General features: G+C 45.7%; 1 protein-coding gene across 3 annotated transcripts in view; it reads left to right on the top strand.

The window, feature by feature from the left end:
• Nucleotides 1-26,203, top strand: part of ARHGEF7 (Rho guanine nucleotide exchange factor 7) — a 157,902-nt gene that overhangs the window by 27,397 nt on the left and 104,302 nt on the right. For all 3 annotated transcript variants that reach the window (XM_040425215.1, XM_040425211.1, XM_040425213.1), the window contains exon 2: nt 15,390-15,473. In XM_040425215.1, the coding sequence (XP_040281149.1) occupies nt 15,390-15,473 (84 nt within the window). The remainder of the gene's footprint in view (nt 1-15,389; nt 15,474-26,203) is intronic.

The raw sequence follows: 26,203 nt of genomic DNA, 5'->3' as shown, positions 1-26,203 counted from the left end.
CTGCCTAGCAACAGTAGCTAGGGACCCACTGCTCTCTCTACATACAGTATATGAGACAAAGTGCAATCACATTAACACTTGCAGTGGGAACACTGCACATGAACGTAGAGGGAGCTGTCAATCGCTAACTAGGACCAACCACTGGACGCCAAAGAACCATCGTCTCAGTTCCTCCTGATCTATAACATGCTGTCAGTGTGACAGATACCCTTTAAGGCAAGGAGTACATGTGACATCAAATTATACTACTAAAAATTGTGTGAGATCTGGGGTCTAACAAGTAACCATAGGCCCAATAACAAAAATTTGGAGTGGGGCCCCATTCTACCATGATCACCTTCAGCAACATTTACAGTACAGAGATGTTAAAAACATTGATGCCATAATACAGGATAATGTACACAGTGATCTAATAATAGTGGAATAATGTGCACACAGTGATGTCACAACATTGGCATAAGGGTACTTTCACACTTGCTTTGTGAGGATCCGGCAGGCAGTTCCGTTGCCGGAAATGCCTGCCAGATCCAGAAATCGGTGTGCAAACGGATATCATTTGTAGACTGATCCAGATGCGGATCCGTCTGACAAATGCATTGAAATTCCGGATCAGTCTCTCCGGTGTCATCCAGAAAAATGGAGTCGGTATTTATTATTTTCGCATTTCTAAAGGTCTGGGCATGCGCAGACCAGGAAACCGGATCCAGTTTTCTGGAAAACTTGGTACCAGATCCGGCATCAATACATTTCAAATGGAAATTAATGCCGGATCCGGCATTCCAGCATGTGTTCCAGAACTTTGGCCGGAGAAAATTCCGCAGCATGCTGCGGTATTTTCTCCGGCCAAATACCGTAAGAGGGACTGAACTGAAGACATCCTGAACGGAATGCTCTCCATTCAGAATGAACTAGGATAAAACTGAAGCATTTTTTTTTCTGGTATTGAGCCCCTAGGACAGAACTCAATACCAGAGAAGAATAACGCTAGTGTGAAAGTGATGTCATAGTAAAGGGATAATGTACACAATATTATAATAATAGTGGAATAATGTGCACACAGTGATGTCACAACATAGGCATTATACACAAAGTGAGGTCATATGTGGGGATTTGCTCTGGTAGACAGGCTAGCAGACACAGTACAGAGGCAACCACAAAGTCTTTAACTTAAACAGTACAGTGTTTTATCCACACAAAGGGAAAAACAAAAAGTAACAGTTTGCAGTCTTGGTGTTTGTTCACACCATAAAAAGTCCACAGAACAAAAACCTTCACCTGGTCAGCAGTTTTTCCACCCACAGTCCACAGCAGGCATCTCTCTGACCTTAAGCAAGGCACAAGTTCTCAGTTCCAAACCCACACAGAGACTGACCACACTCTACTGTCAGCTGGAAGATAATCCACACCCAGCTGAGACTGCTGGCTGGGTTTTATATAGGCCAATAAAGACCCGGCCTGGAGCGTGGGGAGGAGCCACCCACCCAGCACTTTGGCTACTCCCAGTAAGAGCCGGCCCGGATCGTCTTTACAGCAACACTAACAACAAACAGTGTCAGTCAGCATTAGCTGCCGCTGACACTTAAAACTACCGGCTCTTACCTCACGAGGCCAGAAATCTCGGTGACACATACCTTCCATCAATGACCGCCCCTTGCACCTTTCTTCACATAGTAAAGGGATAATCTACTCAGTGATGTTACAATACTGGAATTAGAAAAACAGTGACGCCAAATGTATGCATATAATGCTTATGTGATGTACAGGAATAATGTAGTGATGTCACAGCGCAGGAAATGCAAAAAGTAATGCTGCACAGATGGGATAACGCAAACGGCAGAAGTAACTATGAGGCTCCATATTAAAACGTTAATACCTATGAGGCTCCATATTAAAACGCTAATACCTTATATATACACTCACCTAAAGAATTATTAGGAACACCATACTAATACGGTGTTGGACCCCCTTTTGCCTTCAGAACTGCCTTAATTCTACGTGGCATTGATTCAACAAGGTGCTGATAGCATTCTTTAGAAATGTTGGCCCATATTGATAGGATAGCATCTTGCAGTTGATGGAGATTTGAGGGATGCACATCCAGGGCACGAAGCTCCCGCTCCACCACATCCCAAAGATGCTCTATTGGGTTGAGATCTGGTGACTGTGGGGGCCATTTTAGTACAGTGAACTCATTGTCATGTTCAAAAAACCAATTTGAAATGATTCGAGCTTTGTGACATGGTGCATTATCCTGCTGGAAGTAGCCATCAGAGGATGGATACATGTTCTCATTCTGTTTACGCCAAATTCGGACTCTACCATCTGAATGTCTCAACAGAAATCGAGACTCATCAGACCAGGCAACATTTTTCCAGTCTTCAACAGTCCAATTTTGGTGAGCGCGTGCAAATTGTAGCCTCTTTTTCCTATTTGTAGTGGAGATGAGTGGTACCCGGTGGGGTCTTCTGCTGTTGTAGCCCATCTGCCTCAAGGTTGTGCATGTTGTGGCTTCACAAATGCTTTGCTGCATACCTCGGTTGTAACGAGTGGTTATTTCAGTCAACATTGCTCTTCTATCAGCTTGAATCAGTTGGCCCATTCTCCTCTAACCTCTAGCATCCACAAGGCATTTTTGCCCACAGGACTGCCGCATACTGGATGTTTTTCCCTTTTCACACCATTCTTTGTAAACCCTAGAAATGGTTGTGCGTGAAAATCCCAGTAACTGAGCAGATTGTGAAATACTCAGACCGGCCCGTCTGGCACCAACAACCATGCCACGCTCAAAATTGCTTAAATCACCTTTTGTTCCCATTCTGACATTGAGTTTGGAGTTCAGGAGATTGTCTTGACCAGGAGCACACCCCTAAATGCATTGAAGCAACTGCCATGTGATTGGTTGACTAGATAATTGCATTAATGAGAAATAGAACAGGTGTTCCTAATAATTCTTTAGGTGAGTGTATATGTATATATATATATATATATATATATATATATGTTATCACTAACTGCACCTTATGGCTGAGTGGAAATGGGCCCTTTTAGCGGTAGTAATGCCCATGTATGAGATATGTGTGATACTTACCTCTTTCACACGTCCCTGTCCGTAATTACATCTGCGACCAGATGGCCAGTGGTTCATCAGTGTATAGATGTTCATATGTGTTTGGTCCGTGTCTCCATTTTTCGCTCTATATGTGTCACCTGGATTGCATAGACATTGCTGAAAGTGAATTACCAGACCATCTCCTGCCAATGGTCCGTAAAAACCATGGACCAAACACAGATGTCATCCGTGTTGTGTCCGTGGTTTTCACTGACCCATGGATTTTCATGTGCATGAGGGAGCTGTAATCACAGACAAAAATAGGGCATGCTTGCGTGGTATGACCATGGACCCAGGATACGTGGAAAACCACTGATGTGTGAATCCCTACATTAAAGGGGTTGTCCGCTTTTTATACTGCTGACCTATCCTCAGGACTGCCTTCTCTTCTCAGGTTTAATTACATTTCTGCCGTACTCATTCACTTCAATGGGACGGTTTCTATTGAATAGGAAGGAGCCGTCCCATTGGAGTGAATAGGATGGCTTACGTGTAATTACACCTGCTCGCTCCTTCGCTGTCAACGGCGAGCAGGTAAATATTGAAGAGAGCACAGCGCTCGCATGAATGCTGCTAATCGGTGGGGGTTTCGGGAGTCGGACCCCCGCCGATCTGATATTGATGACCTAACCTGAGGATAGGTTTTTAATATAAAAAACAGACAACCCCTTTAAATTCAATGGGGTACGCGTGCTGACCATGGAGAACACGGACACCACATGTTAACCAGGGATTACTAATAAGAATCTGTAGACATTTTGCTAGCAGTCCTGGTTACATCTGCTCCAAGGCAGATGGATGTTCAACCCAACCGTGATGCATCCTGTGCAGATCTGGAGACCGAATTATGTCGACCATCTGGCACCAACAGAATGACGTAAGATGTCAATCAGGGATGCAAAGGGTGCTGCCGCATGTTCAGTTTTTTTTATGCAGTGTTTGAAGCCAAAACCAGGAGTGGATTACAAAATGCTGAGAAGTGATATATGTCCGTAATACTTTTTCTCATTTTATGATCCGTACCTGATTTTGGCTTTAAAAACTGCATCAGAAAGCCTGAACGTGTGGCAGCACCCCAACGGGGCGAGCTTCTGGGATGTTAAAGGGGTTTTCCGGGATTTTGATACTGATGACCTATCCTCTGAAAAACCACTGACCCACACATCCACCCCGAGGTCATGCTGCGGCCTGCAAAATGCGGGCCGCAATTCACAAACGCAGACCGTGGGGCAGCCGCAGCGTATCGCGGACCTATTCACTTGAATGGGTCCACGATCTGGCCGTTTCGCAAAAAGATAGGACATGTTCTATCTTTTTGTAGAACAGAAGTACCGGACGAAACCCCACGGAAGCACTCCATAGTGATTCCGTAAGGTTCCGTTCTGCATTTCCGGATTTGCGGACCCATTCAAGTGAATGGGTCCGCACCCGTGTATTGCGGATCTGCAAATGCGGTCCGCAATATGGCAACGGGAAGCACGCGTTCGTGTGCAGGGGGCCTAAGGGCTTGTTCACACGACCGTATGGCTTTTTCAGTGTTTTGCGGACCGTTTTTCACTGATCCGTTGTTCTTTTTTTTCCCCCGTTGTGTTTCCGTTTCTGTTCCGTTTTTCCGTATGGCATATACAGTATACAGTAAGGGTCCATTCACGCGTCTGTGTGTGTTTTGCGGAACCACGGTTTCGTGGATCTGCAAAACACAGACATCGGCGATGTGCGTTCCGCATTTTGCGGACCGCACATCACCAGCACTTAATAGAAAATGCCTATTCTTGTCCGCAATTGCGGACAAGAATAGGACATGTTCTATTTTTTTCGGGATTGGAATTGCGGACTCGGAAGTGCGGAACCGCAATTCCGGATCCAGGCAGCACATTGTGCTGCCACATAGAAATGAATGGGTCCGCAATTCCGTTCGGCAAAATGCGAAACGAAATTCCGGACGTGTGAATGGACCCTAATTACATAGAAAAAAATTGGGCTGGGCATAAAATTTTCAATAGATGGTTCCGCAAAAACGGAACGGATACAGAAGACATACGGATGCATTTCCATATGTGTTTCTTTTTTTTGCGGACCCATTGACTTGAATGGAGCGACGGAACGTGGTTTGCGGACAAAAATAGGACAAGACTCAAAATGTAGCAGAACGGAAATGCAGACATATGGAAACGGAATGCTCACGGAGTACATTCCGTTTTTTTTTAGGACCCATAGAAATGAATGGTTCCGTATACGGAACGCAAAAAAGTTCGTGTGAACCCTAAGGCCTCATGCACATGACCGTTATGTATTTTTGCAGTCCGCAAATCACGGATGACGTCCATGTGTGTTCCGCAATTTGCGGAATGGCAGGTACAGCCATTAATATAACTGCCTATTCTTGTCCGCAAAACAGACAAGAATAGGACAGGTTATATTTTTTATGCGGACCACGGAACGGAGTAACGGATGCGGAAAGCACACGGAGTGCTGTCCGCATCTTTTGCGGCCCCTTTGAAGTGAATGGGTCCGCATCCAAGCCGCAAAAACTGCGGCTCAGATGCGGACCAAAATCACGTTCGTGTTAATGAGGCCTAAAGGGTTTGTCCACTTTTTATACTAATGACCTATCCTCAGGACTGCCTTCTCTTCCATTTACCTGCTCGCCATCGAAATTGCAGCTGTGAGCAGGTTTCATTATACCTCCGCCGCCCCCATTTACTTCAGTGGGACGGCTTCACTTGAATAGGAAGAAGCCGTCCCATTGGAGTGAATGGGGACGGCGGAGGTATAATTAAACCTGCTCATCGCTTCAGTCAGCGCTGGTACGAATGTTGCATTCCCTTTAAACAGCTGATCTACAGGGGTCCTGGGTGTCGGACCCCCACCGATCAGAGGGTAGGTCATCAGTAGTGTTGAGCAAAGCAAGCTTTGGTTGCTTCATCCAAAGTCGCTTAGTTCAAAACTTCGGAATAATACTGTACGGAGATCCGTCTCCGTACAGTATTAGAATGTATGGGCTCCGATGAGCCGAAGTTAGTTATTCACGAAGTTGCGCATGACTTTGTTAAATAACTTCAGTAATTGATTTTTATACTGGAAAACCACTTTAAAACTTGAAACTGAACTCTGATTCAGTTCCGAGGTACTAGTCGGAACTGAAGCCGAGTTCGGTTTAAAGATTTAGGGCTCATGCACATGGCCGTTGCCGTATTGCGGCCCGCATACAGCGGTGTGCACCCCGCATCACGGATGCAAACCCATTCAAGTGAATGCAATCCAGGAGGTGCGGTGCGGAACGGAGGCACGGATCGGAAGCACTACGGAGTGCTTCTGTTGGTTTTCTGTCCGTGCCTCCGCACCACAAAAAAGAAATGCATGCACTACTTTTTTCTGGCGCGGACTGTCGGATGCGGATTGCGGACCCCATTCAAGTGAATGGGTCTGCGATCCGCATGCGGCTGCCCCACGGTCGGTGCCCTTACATTGCGGACTGCAATTTGCGGTCCACAGCACGGGCCCGGCCAGCACACGGTCGTGTGCATGAGCCCTTAAAGTGGTTTTCCACTGTAAAAATCAATTACCAAAGTTATTCAACAAAGTCATGCGCAACTTTGTGAATAACTATCTTCGGCTCATCGGAGCCCATACATTCTAATGCTGTACGGAGACGGATCTCCGTACAGTATTATTCCGAAGTTTTGAACAAAGCGACTCTGGATGAAGCATCCGAAGCTCGCTTCGCTCAACACTAGTCATCAGTATAAAAATCCCTGAAAACCCCTTTAGGCCTCTTGCACACAAACGTGTGTGTCCCATGGCCGTGCTGCGGGCCGCAATGCACAAACACCCACCGTGGGGCAGCCGCAGCGGATCCGACCGTTCCGCAAAAAGATAGGACATGTTCTATCTTTTTGCGGAACGGGAGTACGGATTTGTAGACCCATTGAAGACCCGCATCTCCGGATTTGTAGACCCATTGAAGTGAATGGGTCCGCATCCATGATGCGGAATGCACACGGAACGTTGCCCGTGTATTGCGGATCCGCAAATGCGGTGCGCAATACGGCCACGGAGCGCACGTGTGCAATAAGCCTTAAATCGACAGTTGGTTAGTAGCTAGTATTTCAGGAGACCCCTTTGGCTAGTATGGAAAGCATGTATTTCTGGTTGGCTAGTGAAAAAAGCAGAATTGACTGTAATCGTTGTATCTGGTCTGCAGTAAAATTCTGAAGATCGTAATCCATAGAACAATTGTGCAAAATGGAGGATGACTGTACCGTGGGGAGAGTTTACCACACAAACCCAGTAAGGATCCTGTTACTCCTGTCCTCCATCTGGTGCAGTGAGCTCCAGTGTCCCTGCAGTTACCACCGATTCAAGAAGTGGGTGCAGTGAGAAGGGGAATAACTAATGGGGGGGCAGAGGGTGCAGTGGCACCTCCCCATAGACATATTGTTTATTATCCATGTGCTGTGACATTACTGTGTGCTATATATTATAGTATGATGGTGGGTTTATTATCCATGTGCTGTGACATTACTGTGTGCTATATATTATAGTATGATGGTGGGTTTATTATCCATGTGCTGTGACATTACTGTGTGCTATATATTATTATAGTATGATGGTGGGTGTATTATCCATGTGCTGTGACATTACTGTGTGCTATGTTATTATACTGTAGTATGATGGTGGGTGTATTATCCATGTGCTGTGACATTACTGTGTGCTATGTTATTATACTGTAGTATGATGGTGGGTGTATTATCCATGTGCTGTGACATTACTGTGTGCTATATCATTATAATATGATGGTGGGTTTATTATCCATGTGCTGTGACATTACTGTGTGCTATATATTATTATAGTATGATGGTGGGTTTACTATCCATGTGCTGTGACATTACTGTGTGCTATATCATTATAATATGATGGTGGGTTTATTATCCATGTGCTGTGACATTACTGTGTGCTATATATTATTATAGTATGATGGTGGGTTTATTATCCATGTGCTGTGACATTACTGTGTGCTATATCATATAATATGATGGTGGGTGTATTATCCATGTGCTGTGACATTACTGTGTGCTATATATTATTATACTGTAGTATGATGGTGGGTGTATTATCCATGTGCTGTGACATTACTGTGTGCTATATCATTATAATATGATGGTGGGTTTATTATCCATGTGCTGTGACATTACTGTGTGCTATATCATTATAATATGATGGTGGGTTTATTATCCATGTGCTGTGACATTACTGTGTGCTATATCATATAATATGATGGTGGGTGTATTATCCATGTGCTGTGACATTACTGTGTGCTATGTTATTGTACTGTAGTATGATGGTGGGTGTATTATCCATGTGCTGTGACATTACTGTGTGCTATGTTATTATAGTATGATGGTGGGTTTATTATCCATGTGCTGTGACATTACTGTGTGCTATATATTATAGTATGATGGTGGGTTTATTATCCATGTGCTGTGACATTACTGTGTGCTATATATTATAGTATGATGGTGGGTTTATTATCCATGTGCTGTGACATTACTGTGTGCTATGTTATTATACTGTAGTATGATGGTGGGTGTATTATCCATGTGCTGTGACATTACTGTGTGCTATATCATTATAATATGATGGTGGGTTTATTATCCATGTGCTGTGACATTACTGTGTGCTATATATTATTATAGTATGATGGTGGGTTTACTATCCATGTGCTGTGACATTACTGTGTGCTATATCATTATAATATGATGGTGGGTTTATTATCCATGTGCTGTGACATTACTGTGTGCTATATATTATTATAGTATGATGGTGGGTTTATTATCCATGTGCTGTGACATTACTGTGTGCTATATATTATTATAGTATGATGGTGGGTGTATTATCCATGTGCTGTGACATTACTGTGTGCTATATATTATTATACTGTAGTATGATGGTGGGTGTATTATCCATGTGCTGTGACATTACTGTGTGCTATATCATTATAATATGATGGTGGGTTTATTATCCATGTGCTGTGACATTACTGTGTGCTATATCATTATAATATGATGGTGGGTTTATTATCCATGTGCTGTGACATTACTGTGTGCTATATCATATAATATGATGGTGGGTGTATTATCCATGTGCTGTGACATTACTGTGTGCTATGTTATTGTACTGTAGTATGATGGTGGGTGTATTATCCATGTGCTGTGACATTACTGTGTGCTATATCATTATAATATGATGGTGGGTTTATTATCCATGTGCTGTGACATTACTGTGTGCTATATCATATAATATGATGGTGGGTGTATTATCCATGTGCTGTGACATTACTGTGTGCTATGTTATTGTACTGTAGTATGATGGTGGGTGTATTATCCATGTGCTGTGACATTACTGTGTGCTATGTTATTGTACTGTAGTATGATGGTGGGTGTATTATCCATGTGCTGTGACATTACTGTGTGCTATGTTATTGTACTGTAGTATGATGGTGGGTGTATTATCCATGTGCTGTGACATTACTGTGTGCTATATCATTATAATATGATGGTGGGTTTATTATCCATGTGCTGTGACATTACTGTGTGCTATATCATTATAATATGATGGTGGGTTTATTATCCATGTGCTGTGACATTACTGTGTGCTATATCATATAATATGATGGTGGGTGTATTATCCATGTGCTGTGACATTACTGTGTGCTATGTTATTGTACTGTAGTATGATGGTGGGTGTATTATCCATGTGCTGTGACATTACTGTGTGCTATATCATTATAATATGATGGTGGGTTTATTATCCATGTGCTGTGACATTACTGTGTGCTATATCATATAATATGATGGTGGGTGTATTATCCATGTGCTGTGACATTACTGTGTGCTATGTTATTGTACTGTAGTATGATGGTGGGTGTATTATCCATGTGCTGTGACATTACTGTGTGCTATGTTATTGTACTGTAGTATGATGGTGGGTGTATTATCCATGTGCTGTGACATTACTGTGTGCTATGTTATTATAGTATGATGGTGGGTTTATTATCCATGTGCTGTGACATTACTGTGTGCTATATATTATTATAGTATGATGCTGGGCACTAGCACAACGGGTGAAAAGCACTATAAAAATGTATATTGTACAGCTAATATAAAACAGCTTTCTGTGGCAGTTTTTGATGCAGTTTTAGGCCTCTTTCACACGGGCGTTGCGGGAAAATGTGCGGGTGCGTTGCGGGAACACGCACGATTTTTCCGCACGAGTGCAAAACATTGTAATGCGTTTTGCACTCGCGTGAGAAAAATCGCGCATGTTTGGTACCAAACCCGAACTTCTTCACAGAAGTTCGGGCTTGGGATCGGGGTTGTGTAGATCGTATTATTTTCCCTTATAACATGGTTATAAGGGAAAATAATAGCATTCTGAATACAGAATGCATAGTAAAATAGCGCTGGAGGGGTTAAAAAAATAATAATAATAATAATTTAACTCACCATAATCCACTTGCTCGCGCTGCCAGCATCTCGTCTGTCTCCTTCTTTGCTGAACAGGACCTGTGGTGAGCATTCATTCCAGGAACAGGACCTGTGGTGACATCACTCCGGTCATCACATGATCCATCACCATGGTAAAAGATCATGTGATGGATCATGTGATGACCGGAGTGACATCACCATAGGTCCTGTTCAGCAAAGAAAGAGACAGACGAGATGCAGGCAGCGCGAGCAAGTGGATTAAGGTGAGTTAAATTTTTATTTTTTTAACCCCTCCAGCGCTATTTTAATATGCATTCTGTATTCAGAATGCTATTATTTTCCCTTATAACCATGTTATAAGGCGCAGGCCTCTCCATAACTTTGGCGCATCCAGTGCCAGTTTCCTAACTGTCTTACATTTAGACCATTTTCTACACCTAAAACAGGCGTAGAAAATGATAAATGGGCCTACTAGGTCTAAAAAAGTGGGCGTGGCATGGCAAAGTTGCATATTGCAGCGCAACTAACCTTTGCGCCGCAATCTGCGTCAGAAATATGCCTAATATACAGTCAGGTCCATAAATATTGGGACATCAACACAATTCTAACATTTTTGGCTCTATACACCAACACAATGGATTTGAAATGAAACAAACAAGATGTGCTTTAACTGCAGACTGTCAGCTTTAATTTGAGGGTATTTACATCCAAATCAGGTGAACGGTGTAAGAATTACAACAGTTTGCATATGTGCCTCCCACTTGTTAAGGAACCAAAAGTAATGGGACAGAATAATAATCATAAATCAAACTTTCACTTTTTAATACTTGGTTGCAAATCCTTTGCAGTCAATTCCAGGCTGAAGTCTGGAACGCATAGACATCACCAGACGCTGGGTTTCATCCCTGGTGATGCTCTGCCAGGCCTCTACTGCAACTGTCTTCAGTTCCTGCTTGTTCTTGGGGCATTTTCCCTTCAGTTTTGTCTTCAGCAAGTGAAATGCATGCTCAATCGGATTCAGGTCAGGGGATTGACTTGGCCATTGCATAACATTCCACTTCTTTCCCTTAAAAAACTCTTTGGGTCATTGTCCATCTGCACTGTGATGCTCTGTCCAATGAGTTCTGAAGCATTTGGCTGAATATGAGCAGATAATATTGCCCGAAACACTTCAGAATTCCTCCTGCTGCTTTTGTCAGCAGTCACATCATCAATAAATACAAGAGAACCAGTTCCATTGGCAGCCATACATGCCCATGCCATGACACTACCACCACCATACTTCACTGATGAGGTGGTATGCTTAGGATCATGAGAAGTTCCTTTCCTTCTCCATACTTTTCTCTTTCCATCACTCTGGTACAAGTTGATCTTGGTCTCATCTGTCCATAGGATGTGGTTCCAGAACTGTGAAGGCTTTTTTAGACGTTTGGAAAACTCTAATCTGGCCTTGCTGTTTTTGAGGCTCACCAATGGTTTACATCTTGTGGTGAACCCTCTGTATTCACTCTGGTAAAGTCTTCTCTTGATTGTTGACTTGGACACACATACACCTACCTCCTTGATCTGGCCAACTGTTGTGAAGGGTGTTTTCTTCACCAGAGAGAGAATTCTTCGGTCATCCACCACAGTTGTTTTCCGTGGTCTTCCGGGTCTTCTGGTGTTGCTGAGCTCACCGGTGCGTTCCTTCTTTTTACGAATGTTCCAAACAGTTGTTTTGGCCACGCCTAATGTTTTTGCTATCTCTCTGATGGGTTTGTTTTGTTTTTTCAGCCTAATGATGGCTTGCTTCACTGATAGTGAGTGACAGCTCTTTGGATCTCATCTTGAGAGTTGACAGCAACAGATTCCAAATGCAAATAGCACACTTGAAATGAACTCTGGACCTTTTATCTGCTCATTGTAATTGGGATAATGAGGGAATAACACACACTTGGCCATGGAACAGCTAAGAATCCAATTGTCCCATTACTTTTGGCCCCTTAACAAGTGGGAGGCACATATGCAAACTTCTGTAATTCCTACACCGTTCACCTGATTTGGATGTAAATACCCTCAAATTAAAGCTGACAGTCTGCAGTTAAGGCCTCATACACAGGGCCGTGTTCCACGGCCGAGAGCGGTCCATGGTAACCCGGCCAGGATTCCTGCTGACGGCAGGAGCGCACGGCGTCATTGGTTGCTATGATGCCGTGCGCCTCATGCCTCCGCTGCTGTACAGTGATACACTCGTATGATCTATACCAGTGTATCACTGTACAGTAACTGCGGCATGAAGCGCACGGCATCATAGCAACCAATGACGCCGTGCGCTCCTGCCGTCAGCAGGAATCCTGGCCGGGTTACCATGGACCGCTCTCGGCCGTGTGCATTCGGCCTAAAGCACATCTTGTTTGTTTCATTTCAATTGCATTGTGGTGGTGTATAGAGCCAACAATGTTAGAATTGTGTTGGTGTCCTAATATTTATGGACCTAACTAGGTATATTTCAGGATAATAAATGACCCCCTTATTAATGACTCTATACTAATTATTGGTTGACTTAAGCCTCATTCACACATCACTGTTCCACATACATGTTTCTCCACGGACAGTACACATACCCATTCATTTTAATGTGTGTATTCACACATCAGTTTTTTTACTATGGTCTCCGTGTTTTTTTCACGGATGCATGCTTTATTTTGGCCGTGTTCACGGATCCATCACGCCCATTATAGTCTATGGGTCATGAAAACCACTAATGCTGTGTAGTGTCAGTGAAACACGGATGACACACGGACCGCAAAAAACTGACACACGGACCCTTCATGGATAAATCACTTACCACCTTTTCACGGATTTAAGCACAGACATGGATGTGTGAATGAGACTTTACTCTGAGACAGATTTTTATGCCAGAATTGAGCTGAAATTTGGGCACATCTTAGGCCACGCCCTATTTCTCATGATCAGCAAGGGCCCCAGCCGATCACTTAGGGTACTTTCACACTTGCATTAAACTTTTCCAGTATTGAGTTCCATCCTAGGGGCTCAATACCGAAAAAGAACTGATCAGTTTTATCCTAATGCATTCTGAATGGAGAGCAATCCCTTCAGGATGCATCAGGATGTCTTCAGTTCAGTCACTGTACGGTTTTTGGACGGAGAAAATACTGCAGCATGCTGTCCAAAATTCCGGAACAATGGCATTATTTTCCATTGAAATGCATTAATGCCGGATCCGGCCCCAAGTGTTCCGGAAAAACGGAGCATTTTGTGGACCGCACATTGGCGGTACTAATAGAATGTGCCTGTTCTTGTCCGGAATTGCGGACAAGAATAGGACATGTTCTATTTTTTTGCGGAACGGAAGTGTGTACCCGGAAGTGCGGGTCCGCAATTCAGTGTCCGAGCAGCATCATGTGCTGCCCCATAGAAATGAATGGGTCCGCAATTCCGTTCCGCAAAATGTGGAACGAAATTGCGGCTGTGTGAATGGAGCCTTAAAGGGGGTTGTCCAGCTGTTAAAAAAAATATATACTCTGCCCACTTTCCGCTAAGCCTTTAAAAACACTAGATGCACCAGTTTGACACTTATTTTAAACCTGTTTTTGGCGCAGATACATTTAGTGAATCTGGGCCAGTGTTTTTTTGCAGGCTGATTTTGGCATGGAGTCTGAGTCAAAAAGCCCCTGGGCGGCTGTGGTAAAACCTTGTTTTTAAAGGGAGGATGGAATTTATGGTCAAAACTGGTGCTTTTTAGTTTGGAATCTGTGCCAAAAAAACGACATGTGAACGGGCCCTAAACCTGCAGTACTAGCACATGTCTACTGCAGCCAGGTCACGTCAGTCACACACTGCTCACATTGGCTGCAGTGGTCATGTGACGGTGATGGGGGGCGCTAGGCGTAGTCCTACAATAGAGGGGATTAGTGATTATGAGAAAAGGGGTGTGTGGTCCACTGGTCGATCAGGCACCTGTCCCCGGTCCTGCGTATACTGAAGGGTGCTCCCTGGGAATGGACACGACAGCCCGGTGTATACGGCAAACCACAGAAGCAGTGTGAACACGGCCTTCTTGATAGATCGCGTACAATTTGTATAAAAATCTCACCTAAGTAAGGCTTTGTGCACACGACCGTATGCATATTGCGGTCCGCAAAATAGGATGCCGTTCGTGTTGCATTAGCACTTTTTGTGGACCCATTGACGTCAATGGGTCAGTGGTCCGTATTTGCTATGAAATATAGAAGATGCAGAACGGACGCTTGCTTTCCGGATCTGTAAGTCCCGTCCACAAAATGCCGATCACAGACTGAAGTCACTGAGGTAGATTTATCGAAATTGGATCCCACCTGTCGTTTTTCACAGCTGCTTTGGAATAAAGAAAGGTGGGATCTGATTGGTTGCTATGGGCAACTAAACCAGTTCTACTTGACACCAGTTTGATAAATCACAGTGGTGTGCTGTGTCCCTGTCCTGACAGGACGATTCATGGCCGGCTGCTTCTTTGTTCCTTATGGAGATCAGAGCTTTTTGTAGCCGTCCTACATATGGCTGAGGAGAGGTCCCAGGTGTGACCTGGGATGGTCACGTGACTGGGGGCCTGTCCTGGCAGTGTCGGGGTTAACGCCGGGGCTTCTCCAGTGACTCCCTGCGCAGCACGTCATTTCCTGAGCTGGGATTTGCTTCCTGGTAGTGGAGGACAGGAGACACTGCACACAGTAGTAGGTGAGGAGCCTCCGCGCACGTCACGTGCTCCCGCCCGGCGAATGTACGTCCTGTGACCCGCTGTCTGTCTCTGCCCGCAGGTGTACCCGGAGCCGCGCACCGAGGCCGAGTGCCAGGGCAACATCCGGGAGTTCCTGAAGGGCTGCAGCCACTTCAACCTGGAGGTGAGTGTATGTGCGATCACTGCTCTGCTGTTTCCTTATCCCCTATGCCTGTGGCCGGCTTGTTACATGGTGAGCCCAATAATTGCCACCTAAAGCTGGGTTCATGCTGAAACAATGCTGTGCCCGATCCCTTGTACGCCAGTGCCAGCTGTGCCCAGTGGAAACCATTCTTTTATGATGGGGTTCACTGGGGTGGCTGTGTTTTTACTGGGAATATAATGCTGGCAGAGTCCTCAATGCAAATGTCATGCTGAGAGTTGTGGTCCGGCCAGGGCATAAATGTGCAGTGTATGGCCGGTATAACGTCCGCTGCTGGAGTCTTGTCATCGGTTGCTTCTGATCTTGTGAGATTTCACTGCCAATCTGTGCTGGATTATTGTCAGAGCTGAACGTTTTTGGTGCCCCCCCGAGTTCTCTCCCTTCCAGCGCTGCTGTGATATATCGGTTTTGCTGCAGCAGTGATGTTCTGTATACCGCTGCATCCAGTCGCTGGCCTCAGCGGTGTAACTGCATGAGACCACTGAGCGGTATAGAGGACGTCACCACTGTATTCAGTACATCGTAATTACAGCCTAGTCTGGCTGAGAGGATGGAGCAGTAGTGCTGGAATCAGAGGGGGCTCAGGAAGGTGAGTTTAAAGGGGTTGTCCCATCTGGACATTTATGGCGTAGCTATAGGATATGCTATAAATGTCAGATAGGTGGTGATCCGACCTCTTTCTCGGGAAAAGGATGCAGTTGTTAATGGAGAGGACTCTGCGCATGCGTGGCTTTCTCCATTTACTGTTATGGGGCCTGTGAAAAGAGCCAGTCCCAGTGCACTCATTGGAGAGACACGCATGCGCAGCTTCTGTCCATTCACAGTGAACATTTATGCCGTATCCTATCAATATGACATTAATGTCCAGATCAAAATACCCCTTTAAGAGTCTGTCACTTGCTTTTCACTGATAGAACTACCAGCGATGGCCATCAGAACGATGTAAAAGCATTAGAACCATATCTTTATATCATGGAGGTGTTTATTCCATGTCCAGGAAAAGTTCTTTTATTCCTACGAAAAGGGCTCCTGAGTGCCCAGCTGGGCGAGAAGTGTCCGAGCCCACCACCATTCAAGGCTTCCTCCCCTCTCCCCTGATGTCACGGTGATACAGCTCCAAATCTTGTTAACGCACCCTGTGCTGCCCTTCTAGAGTCTGAGCTATTGTCCTAAGGAAATGTTCTGCGCAGGCGCCTCAGTGTACGCTTGTGAAGATAAGCGGAAACATAACCCTGAGGCAATAGCCCAGAAAAGGGAATGTAGTGCGCAGGCGCCGGAAGCGCAGCGCAAGGTGTGTGCGACATTTGGAGCTGTATATTTGGATGGTTAGGGGAGGAAGGGCAGTGGGCCTGGGCGCAATAAAAAAATTAATAAAAAGCCCGCTGACCTGGGCACTTGGGAGCCCTTTTTCATAGGAATACAAGTGCTTTTCCTGGACATGGAATAATCCCCGGGTATAATGCGGTCACGTTGTTCTGAGTTATATTTAGTGACATTTACGTGACAGACAGTTAATGTTTTATTGTACATTCACAAGACTGCAAAACATGTATACAGGCCGTGTGCATTCACTGGGCCGGCTATATAGAATATGCCAATTCTTGTCTGCGATTGCGGAAAAGAATAGGACATGCTGTATATTTTTTACGGGGCAGCGGAACAAAACTACGGCTGCGGACCCATTCATACATGTGAATGAGCCCTTATACGCTGTACAGACATCATCACTAGCTGTCCCCAATGTTCCCTATAATTATATGTTTTTGGAGTGTGGGAGGGAACCGGAGTACCCGGAGGAAACCCACACAAACACAAGGAGAACGTACAAACTGCATGCAGATGTTGTCCTTTATCAGCCTATCTGCACTTTGGCCCAAAGACTTTCAAATTGGACAACCCCTTTAAGGGGAATTTCTGTGTGTGTTTGTGTGTATTTATTAGTCTTCCATGTGTGATACTATTGCTATAATGCATATTTATTTATTTTTTTCTATGTCAGAAAAAACAATCCTGCAAAAAAGTCAAAATAAGCTTCTAGTTAATTCGGCATCATAAAGCCAAGGTAAAGGAGTATCCCCAGCTCTGCCTACGGCTGGGTGCTGTCAGCATCTCCACTGCTCTCCCCGCTACAAGCTGGCTGCCGCTAGGCTCCTCGATCCCCTCAGCGCAGTCTTATTCTGTCATGGTACTTCTGTTATAGGATTGCCATTAAAGGGGTATTCCCATGGGGGCATATCGCTAGTACCAGAGGTAGGACCCGCACCTACACCGAGAACGGAGCAGGAAAGGTGGTGGCCAGAGGACCCTGGGTTTCACAGGGTCTGGCCACCACCAAACTCTCTCCCCACAGTACTGACCGGGAACGCAGCGCGCTTGTGTGGCCACTGCTCCCGTTCATTTCTACGGTCCGACGGAAATAGCTGAGCCTGCACGCAGTGTGCCCTCCTCAACTTTCGGGCCTCCGCACCTATCAGACAATGGGGGCATATCCTAGCGATATGCTCCCATTGTCTGAGATGGGAATGCCCCTTTAAACCTTGGCCTGAATGCTAAAGGCACTTCTAATGTAAGCCCCTGTCTTTGCTCTGTACCCCTACAACAGACACTTAGGGGGATTTATCAAGCCATGCACACCAGAATTCTGGTTTTAAAAAGTCATAAAATAGGGTTTAGCAACTTTTTGGGTTTATTTGCCCCCAAATTATTTTACAACATTTTGCAATTTTACACCTTGCACTCCAGTTTTGAACAGTGGCCGGGACGGTAGGTGTAGTAAACCACGGTAATTAGTTCCACTCCAGTATGGGGCCGGCATGAAAAAAAACTGGAGATACATTTCTTAAGGTTAGTTTCATATTAGCGTTAGGCTCCATTCACTTGACTGTATTTTTGGTCCACATCCGAACTACATTTTTTGTGGATCAGATGTGGACCCAATTCATTTCAATAGATCGCAAAAAATGCGGACAGCACTCCATGCCCTGTCAGCATCCGTCTGTCCATTTCACAGTCTCAGAAACGGTCTTGGTTCAGGAAATATCTATAGTCTACTAGAGTTGTTGCGATACCAATTTTTTTATTCGGTTTCGATACCATGAAAAAGTATTGCGATACTCGATACCATTCGATACCACGTGAAAAAAAAAAAAGACACATGCATTCTGCATTTTAAAAAATGGCGAATCGCGCAGTATTTTTTTTATTTTTTCTGTTCTGGCGTTCACCGCATAGATTTTTTTTTATATTTTAATAGTTTGGACTTTTCTGACGTGGCAATATGTAATATGTTTATTATTTATACATTTTATATGTGAAATTGGGAAAAGGGGGTGATTCATACTTCATATGTTGGTGGGGTATTTTTTTCCTTTTTTTTTTACACTTTTTATTTAATAACGATTCCCCCCCCTAGGGGCCAGAACCTGGGATCTTTTCATCCCTTGTCCTATTCACCCTGATAGAGCTCTATCAGGGTAATTAGGACTTCACACTGTCCCTGCTGCTCTGTGCTCTGTGCACACAGCATCACGGATGTTACCATGGCAGCCAGGGCTTCAGTAGCGTCCTGGCTGCCATGGCAACTGATCGGAGCCCCAGGCTTACACAGCTGGGGCTCCGATCAGAAGCTGCCACTGCACCACCAATGAGGGGGAGGGGACCTTGTGGCCACTGCCACCAATGATTTTAATACTGGGGTGGTAGAGAGGGGCCGGCACCAATGATTTTAATGGGATGCGGGGTTGAGGGGGGGGGGGGGGGGGAGAAGGGGCACACTGCACCACCAATGATAATTACCCCTTAATACAGGAGGCGGGTGTCAGGGGCAGGATGCCGGCAATGCGATTCTGCTACCGGCACCCGCCTCCTGTATTATGGGTTAAAGTCTACTTTTCCTGGGTCCAGACTTTCAGTATTAGGCTACACAGAGCGGCGCCCAGCGATGTCCCAGCACTTACTATTATTCCTGGGCGCCGCTCCGTTCGCCCGCTGTGCCCCATTACTGTCTCCTCTCCTGCTCCACATGCTGATTACTATCGGAGGGATGGGGAGGAGACATCAGCTTCACTAGTGGGCGTTCCTTCTCCCTGGCTGTAGCGCTGTCCAATCGCAGCGCAGGAAGGAACGCCCACTAGAGAAGCTGATGTCTCCTCCCCATCCCTCCGATAGTAATCAGCATGTGGAGCAGGAGAGGAGACAGTAATGGGGCACAGCGGGCAAACGGAGCGGCGCCCAGGACTAATGGTGAGTGCTGGGACATCGCTGGGCGCGGCTCTGTGTAGGAAAAGTACTATCATTGATGGCGCAGTGCGCCCGCCCCTCCTCCACCCCTCTCTTCTCATTGGTGGCAGCAGCAGCAGCACAGGGGGAGGGAGAGACTGCTTCCTTCTCCCCGTGCTGCTGAGAGAACATGAGCGCGCTGAGAGCAGCGCTCTCATGTTCAGAGATACTAGACTGCGCAGAAGCGCAGCCCAGTATCGAAAAAATGGAAATCCCGGTATCGTATCGATACCGGGACAGAAGTATCGATTGGGTATCGAAATTTCGATACCCGCAACAACCCTATAGTCTACCTTGTAATGCTTTTTTAGGGTGCATTCACATGTAAAAAAAACAGTGGTAAAATCCTCAAAGACTCCGTCCTGCCGCTAGTTCACGTTGCCCCCGGACTGCCGCTCCGTCCTCATTGGCTATAATAGGGGCGGGGGCGTAGTTCTGGCGGCAGCACAGCGAGAGGCAGCCGGACTAAAAGTACGACATGCAGTACTGTTAGTCTGGCTGCCTCTCGCCGTGCACTGCCGCCGGAAATCCGCCCCCATTATAGTCCATGGCGACGGAACGGCAGTCCGGGGGCACACGTGAACTAGCGGCAGGACGGATCCGACAGGCTGTTCACCCCCCGGAACAGCCTGCCGGACTCCCCTGCCGCTAGTGTGAAACTAGCCTTATTTCTACAAGGGAAAACCCGCACTACATAAACCATGTGGCTGTGGTTTTTAGGGATTTTTAACAGATAATCTCATACAGTTCCTTACTTCATAAACATCTTTACCATACTTTTTTTAAAATTAATTTTGGACTCTAATGACCCGTTTTACCACGTAAAAGAATCTGTCTGGTTTGTTTCCATCCTGTATTTAGCACTTCCTGTTGTTATCTCCAACCAAACCCATGATGCACTTCTCCTATCCCTGCCACACCTCCAGCACCGCCCCTAACCGAGCCCAGCTAGTTTGTAGCTCCTCCCACCTAGCTAGTTACTTAGACACTCCCCTATTACTGCCCCTGGATGGACATAAGAAAGATCTGCATGGACATAGTCATGTGACCACAGCATAGAATGGGCGATGGGAGCAATAAAGGTAAAAGAAATGCATTTCATAATTACAGATGATGATTTAAAGATGTTGATGCCAAACCAAAAAACACTTTATTAACTGTCTTCTTTTTCGTAGTGCTCTTCCTTCCAACCGATATTCTGTAGAGACCGCCCCACTATCTGCGGAGTGCTACCCGTTATTTTCACTTCAGTGATCACATTACCCTCAAGAAAATCAGTTAGCTGTCCTCGTAAAGCAGACACCGGGCCCCCAGAGTAAGGCCTGTATTGCACTAAGAGTACTTTCACCCTTGCGTTGTTTGATTCCGGCAGGCAGTTCCGTTGCCTGAACTGCCTGCCTGATCAGGCAAACTGTATGCAAACGCATGTCTTTTTTTTTTCTGACCGATAAGTCTGAAAAATCCCTGATCAGGATCCTAATCAGTCTGAAAAATGCCCGATCAGTCAGAAAAATGCATTGCAATACCGGATCCGTTTTTCCGGTGTCAGACTCATGCGGCAATTTGAATGCCGGATCCGGCACTAATACATTCCTATAGAAAAAAATGCCGGATCCGGTATTCAGGCAAGTCTTCAGTTTTTTTGGCTGTAGATAAAACCGTAGCATTCTGAGGTTTTATCTTTTGCCTGATCAGTCAGAAAGACTGAACTGAAGACATCCTGATGCATCCTGAACGGATTGCTCTCCATTCAGAATGCATGGGGATAAAACTGATCAGTTCTTTTCCGGTACAGAGCCCCTAGGACGGAACTCAATGCCGGAAAAAAATAACGCTAGCGTGAAAGTACCCTAACAGATTATCTGACAGATTTCTGACCAGTCATTGGTCACATGGCCGTTTACACACAGATCTTTTGTTACATACACCAACTATTGTTCTAATTGGACAGACATTGGTCAGATAATCTGGTGGTGTAATACAGGCCTAACAGTGACTCTTTTTAGTGGCCCCCTGTTATGTCTGATAAGAAGGGGCCCTGGGCAGAAGACCATTTCCTATTGCATCCAAATTCTTTTATGGGGGAGATGTTTTGTCTGTCTCCCACCCCAACTGCAAACTGCCTGCAGCCCCCTGACCTCCTATAATAAGTGTAAGGCCTGGATTTTCAATTATAGCCCCCGTTTTAGGTAGTTGAATTTGTCAGATATTAAAAACTAGGTACTTCATGATATCATTAGTGTTGTGAATACTATGGGGATAAGAGACTCGTTTTAGTTTTCTGATTTGTTTGCAGAAAGTGCTACAAGTGTCTGCTGATAATGGGTTTGTCCATGTATGTGTGATCTACCTTGTCTCTGGGCTTGAAGAGGTTAACTGGGGGAGTAATCTTGTTTTACTAGTAGCTTTGAGGGTACGGCCACATATTCAGGTTTTTGATGCAGTTTTGGAAGCCAAAATAGGAGTGGATCATAGAAGGAGAGAATTTTTTTTTCGCTGCTGGTTTTGGCTTCCAAAACTGCATCAGGAAACCTGACTGTGTGGCTGTGCCCTGAAGGTAAGGTGGAGAGAATGGGAAGTTCTCCAACCAGAAACTCTGCTGCGGTGATTTCAATAATTTATGAATGTTAGGGCATGCTAATCAAATCTGTCAACCCCCATGGGCTGGTGTGAAATGAGTGACTCTTCTTTATGCTCCAAAGTGTTGGAGTAATGAGTGCCAATTGCCCCCTCTTAAGGGGGCTGCACACTTTCTGGGTGTTTGTAAGATGACCATGTGGCACTTACTAATATAGCCTTTCAATATTTCATAACCTATGCCCACTTGGTTGCCAAGCCCTCTGTGCTGTAGTCACAGTAGTGTTGTCCACAAAATGGCTATGGATGGAGGGTCATGTGACTGGGCAAATCCCCTCCATATGATATCTCCACCACTGAAATACACCACACCTACCACCTGAAGCGATGTCTGGTCACATGAGCCTCCATCGGCGGCCATCTTATGGACAGGATCTCTGTGCGGACAGCACAGAAGATTTGACCAACAAGAGGACATATATTATGAAATATAGCAAACGGCTATATTAGTAAGTGGCATATAGTGATCTAAACATACGCATTGGTCACAAGTAGCCAGAAAGTGGCCAACCCCTTTAAGGCAGGAGCTACATCTAGACTTTTTGTAGCTTTACTATATTTTATAGGGGTACTCCAGCTCAGGAAAAAGCTGTCCTGCTTGCCCCATTCACATGGCAGTGGTGCCGCTGTCCCTGTGTTGTAGACCACAAACTGCTGGTCCGCAAAATGCAGACATGGGCCATGTAAACTCCTTTTCGCATGCTTCCGGCTCCGTGCCTCCGCCCTGCAAAAGATAGGACATATTCTATCTTTTCTCAGATCTTGCGGATCATGGACCCATTGAAGTCGGAGTCCCTACCACAGGGTGGAGTTCACATGACCAGTGCCCACGATTTGCAATGGGCACAGCAGCACCACAGCCATGTTAACGGGGCCTTAGGCTACATGATGTATAGAACGTACCTGCTGATTCCCATCCCCCTGGCTACTTTTCCAATGGTGATAGGGTCCTCGCTGGCAACGTTACATGTCTCAAACTGCTGACACCGCACTGTGGGACACACTAACCTAAAACAAACGGCACCTTTCTTAGGCTTTTCTACATCTGTAAAGCTCCAAAAAAGAACTTTGATGGTATATGCAAATTAGAATAGCAAGTGGCCAGGGGCGGTGGCTATCCTTGCAAGCGCCCAGGCCCCCGGCGTTAGTGGTCGATAACTTCACATCGCCGCTGGGCCCGGGCATGTGCTGTACAATACCCACCGTGGGCAGTGGCCTCAATGAACGGACTGCACTGGCTTTTTGCCACTGGACAGCTACCAGATAAACAGGGGGAAAAGTTATCGACCAGTAACGCCGGGGGCCTGGGCACTTGCAGTGTCAGCAGTTTGAGACATGGAAAGTTGCTGACTGACTCCCTTTAAGTTCAGAAAAAGCAGATATAGATATAAATTACAAGTTTTACTGACTCTTTTCCCATAAAACTATATATCAATCTGGTCTGTAACATGCTGTCTGCAGATGGCACAGCGTTTTGTGGTGGCAGGTCCTATCTCCTTTTATGGGCTGTGGTCACATGACCATGTCCATGTGGTTCTGTCTTATTTCTGGTGATGTCATGTCCATGAGCGTGGGAAAGCAGCTGCCGTGATAGGGCACTGTCTATGTAACTAGCGGGGTGGGAGGGGCTATAAACAAGGGGCGGTGCTGGATTTGTGGCAGTGAAGAGAGAAGTGCATCTTGGGTTTGGTTGGATACAGCAACAGGAAATGCTATATACAGGATGGAACCAACCAGAGAGACTTGATTACATGGAGACAATGGATCAGGAGACTCCAGATTTGAAAAGAAAAAGCATGGGCAAGATGTAGCTGAGGTAAACCTCCTACAAGACCATATATGTTAAAAACCTTCATAATCCTGGAAACCCCCTTTAAGGTGGCCAGACATTTCAGACCAATGTTCTCTTTATGACCTGTCCTTCAACACTACAGCATACATTGCTGATGATTCATAGTATGAATTCTGCCTGGATCTGTGCTATTGGCCAGGCTTCACTTTATGGGGTGTTTACCTGTGATTTGGCATAAACGGCTTTCCAAGTATTATATCCAAGAGTGACCAAAAAAATTCTTCACCAGGGCAGATTTTGGCCTCAGTCACATCACAGCTATCTGTCACAAAACGTGTGTAGCAACTAAAACTGTAGATCAGGGATCAGCAACCTTCGGCACTCCAGCTGCTGTGAAACTACAACTCCCAGCATGCACTCCTATACAGCTGTTCTTGTAACACTCATAGAAGTGAAAGGAGGATTCTGGGAGTTGTAGTTTCAGAACAGCTGGAGTGCCGGAGGTTGCTGATCCCTGCTGTAGATGATCTACTTAGAACATATTAGGGCTCGTTCACACGAATGTGTGAAGCCCGTGCCCTTGGTGTGGATCCCAATTGCGGTCTGCAATGCACGGGCACCGTCCGTGGGGCAGGCGCATGGGGATCACAGACCCATTCACTTGAATCTTTTTATATCTTTTTGCGGTGCGGAAGCATGGAACAGAACCCCAGAAAACACTCCGTAGTGTTCCGTTCCGCATCTCTGGATTTACGAACCCATTAAAATGAATGGTTCCGCATCCGTGATGCGGAATGTCCACGGAACAGCGACCGTGTATTGGATCCGCAAATGTGGTCCGCAATACGGCAACGGGCATCACATTTTCGTGTGAACAAGCCCTTAGCAGGGGTGTGGAAATTAAAAAAAAGAAAATACTCGTCGAAGGACTAAAGCGGGGGCTCGATCTACTTGTCCCTCATGACAAACTACTTGTCCTGATACAAAAAATTATTTTAAATCAAAACCATATTTCAGTGCACTGCCACGCTTCCTTATGCAGGGAGATGGCTGGCTTGCGTTCCAGTCTTTGTGGTGTGAAATGACTCTAAGTTTAGTCCTCGTTCACACCAGATGATTCTGTCCAGAATGCACTACATCGCAATCGGCTCACTATGTTGTGGGGCAGGAGGGGGCGTGACGATCCATTGAAGTTAATGGCACCGTAGCCACAGCCGCAGACGATTGGATGCACGGGGTCGCAAGGCACAATTATGCCTGAGGTCCGGTCAAAATGCTGCTTGCAGCATTTTGTTTGGACTGGACCGCAGGCATAATGTGCCTTGCGATCCTGTGCAGCCGATCGCATTGTAGCCGTTGGGCATGGTTATGGTGCCAATCACTTCAACAGAACACTATGCCCCCTCCTGCCCCACAATATAGTTAGCCGGCCGCAATGCAGTACACTGCCTGGTGTGAACGAGGCCTTAATGTGATCACAGCAATTAGTTTAGTGCGCACTCTTGCTTTTAGCACATTACTACCCGTACCTCTAGGTGGTTTAGGCAAATTAGCTGCTGATGTGGCATGGAAAGGACCCCCTCACCTTCCCAGTTTGACAACACCTGACGAAAGGGGGTCCTCTGAGAGATGCTGGCAGAGTTGAGAGTTCTATCAATGCCCCTGTCTCTGTAACGGCTCTGTCACTGCTCCTCCCCCCGAGCCGGAGACGTGACGGAACCTTTCATTGCTCCACCCCTCCAGCTTTGTCATTTCTTCTTCCCCACGCTGTCACTACACCGCGCCCCCCGCTCTGTCACTGCTTTACGCCCACTGCTCAGTCACCGCTAGTGTTGAGCGAACCCGGTGAATTTGACCTGAACTTGACCCCGAACCCCGTTAAAGTCAATGGGGACCCGAATTTCACTTTATTGTTGTTTATTATAACGGAAAATAATACTATTAGCTTTTTCAGATCTGAGTTTTCACGATCGCGAAAACTCAG

This window comes from Bufo bufo, chromosome 3, assembly GCF_905171765.1.
Source record: "Bufo bufo chromosome 3, aBufBuf1.1, whole genome shotgun sequence".
Taxonomy (NCBI): Eukaryota; Metazoa; Chordata; class Amphibia; order Anura; family Bufonidae; genus Bufo; species Bufo bufo.
Note: the sequence above shows the minus strand (reverse complement) of the source record. Positions and strands in the feature narration are given on the sequence as shown.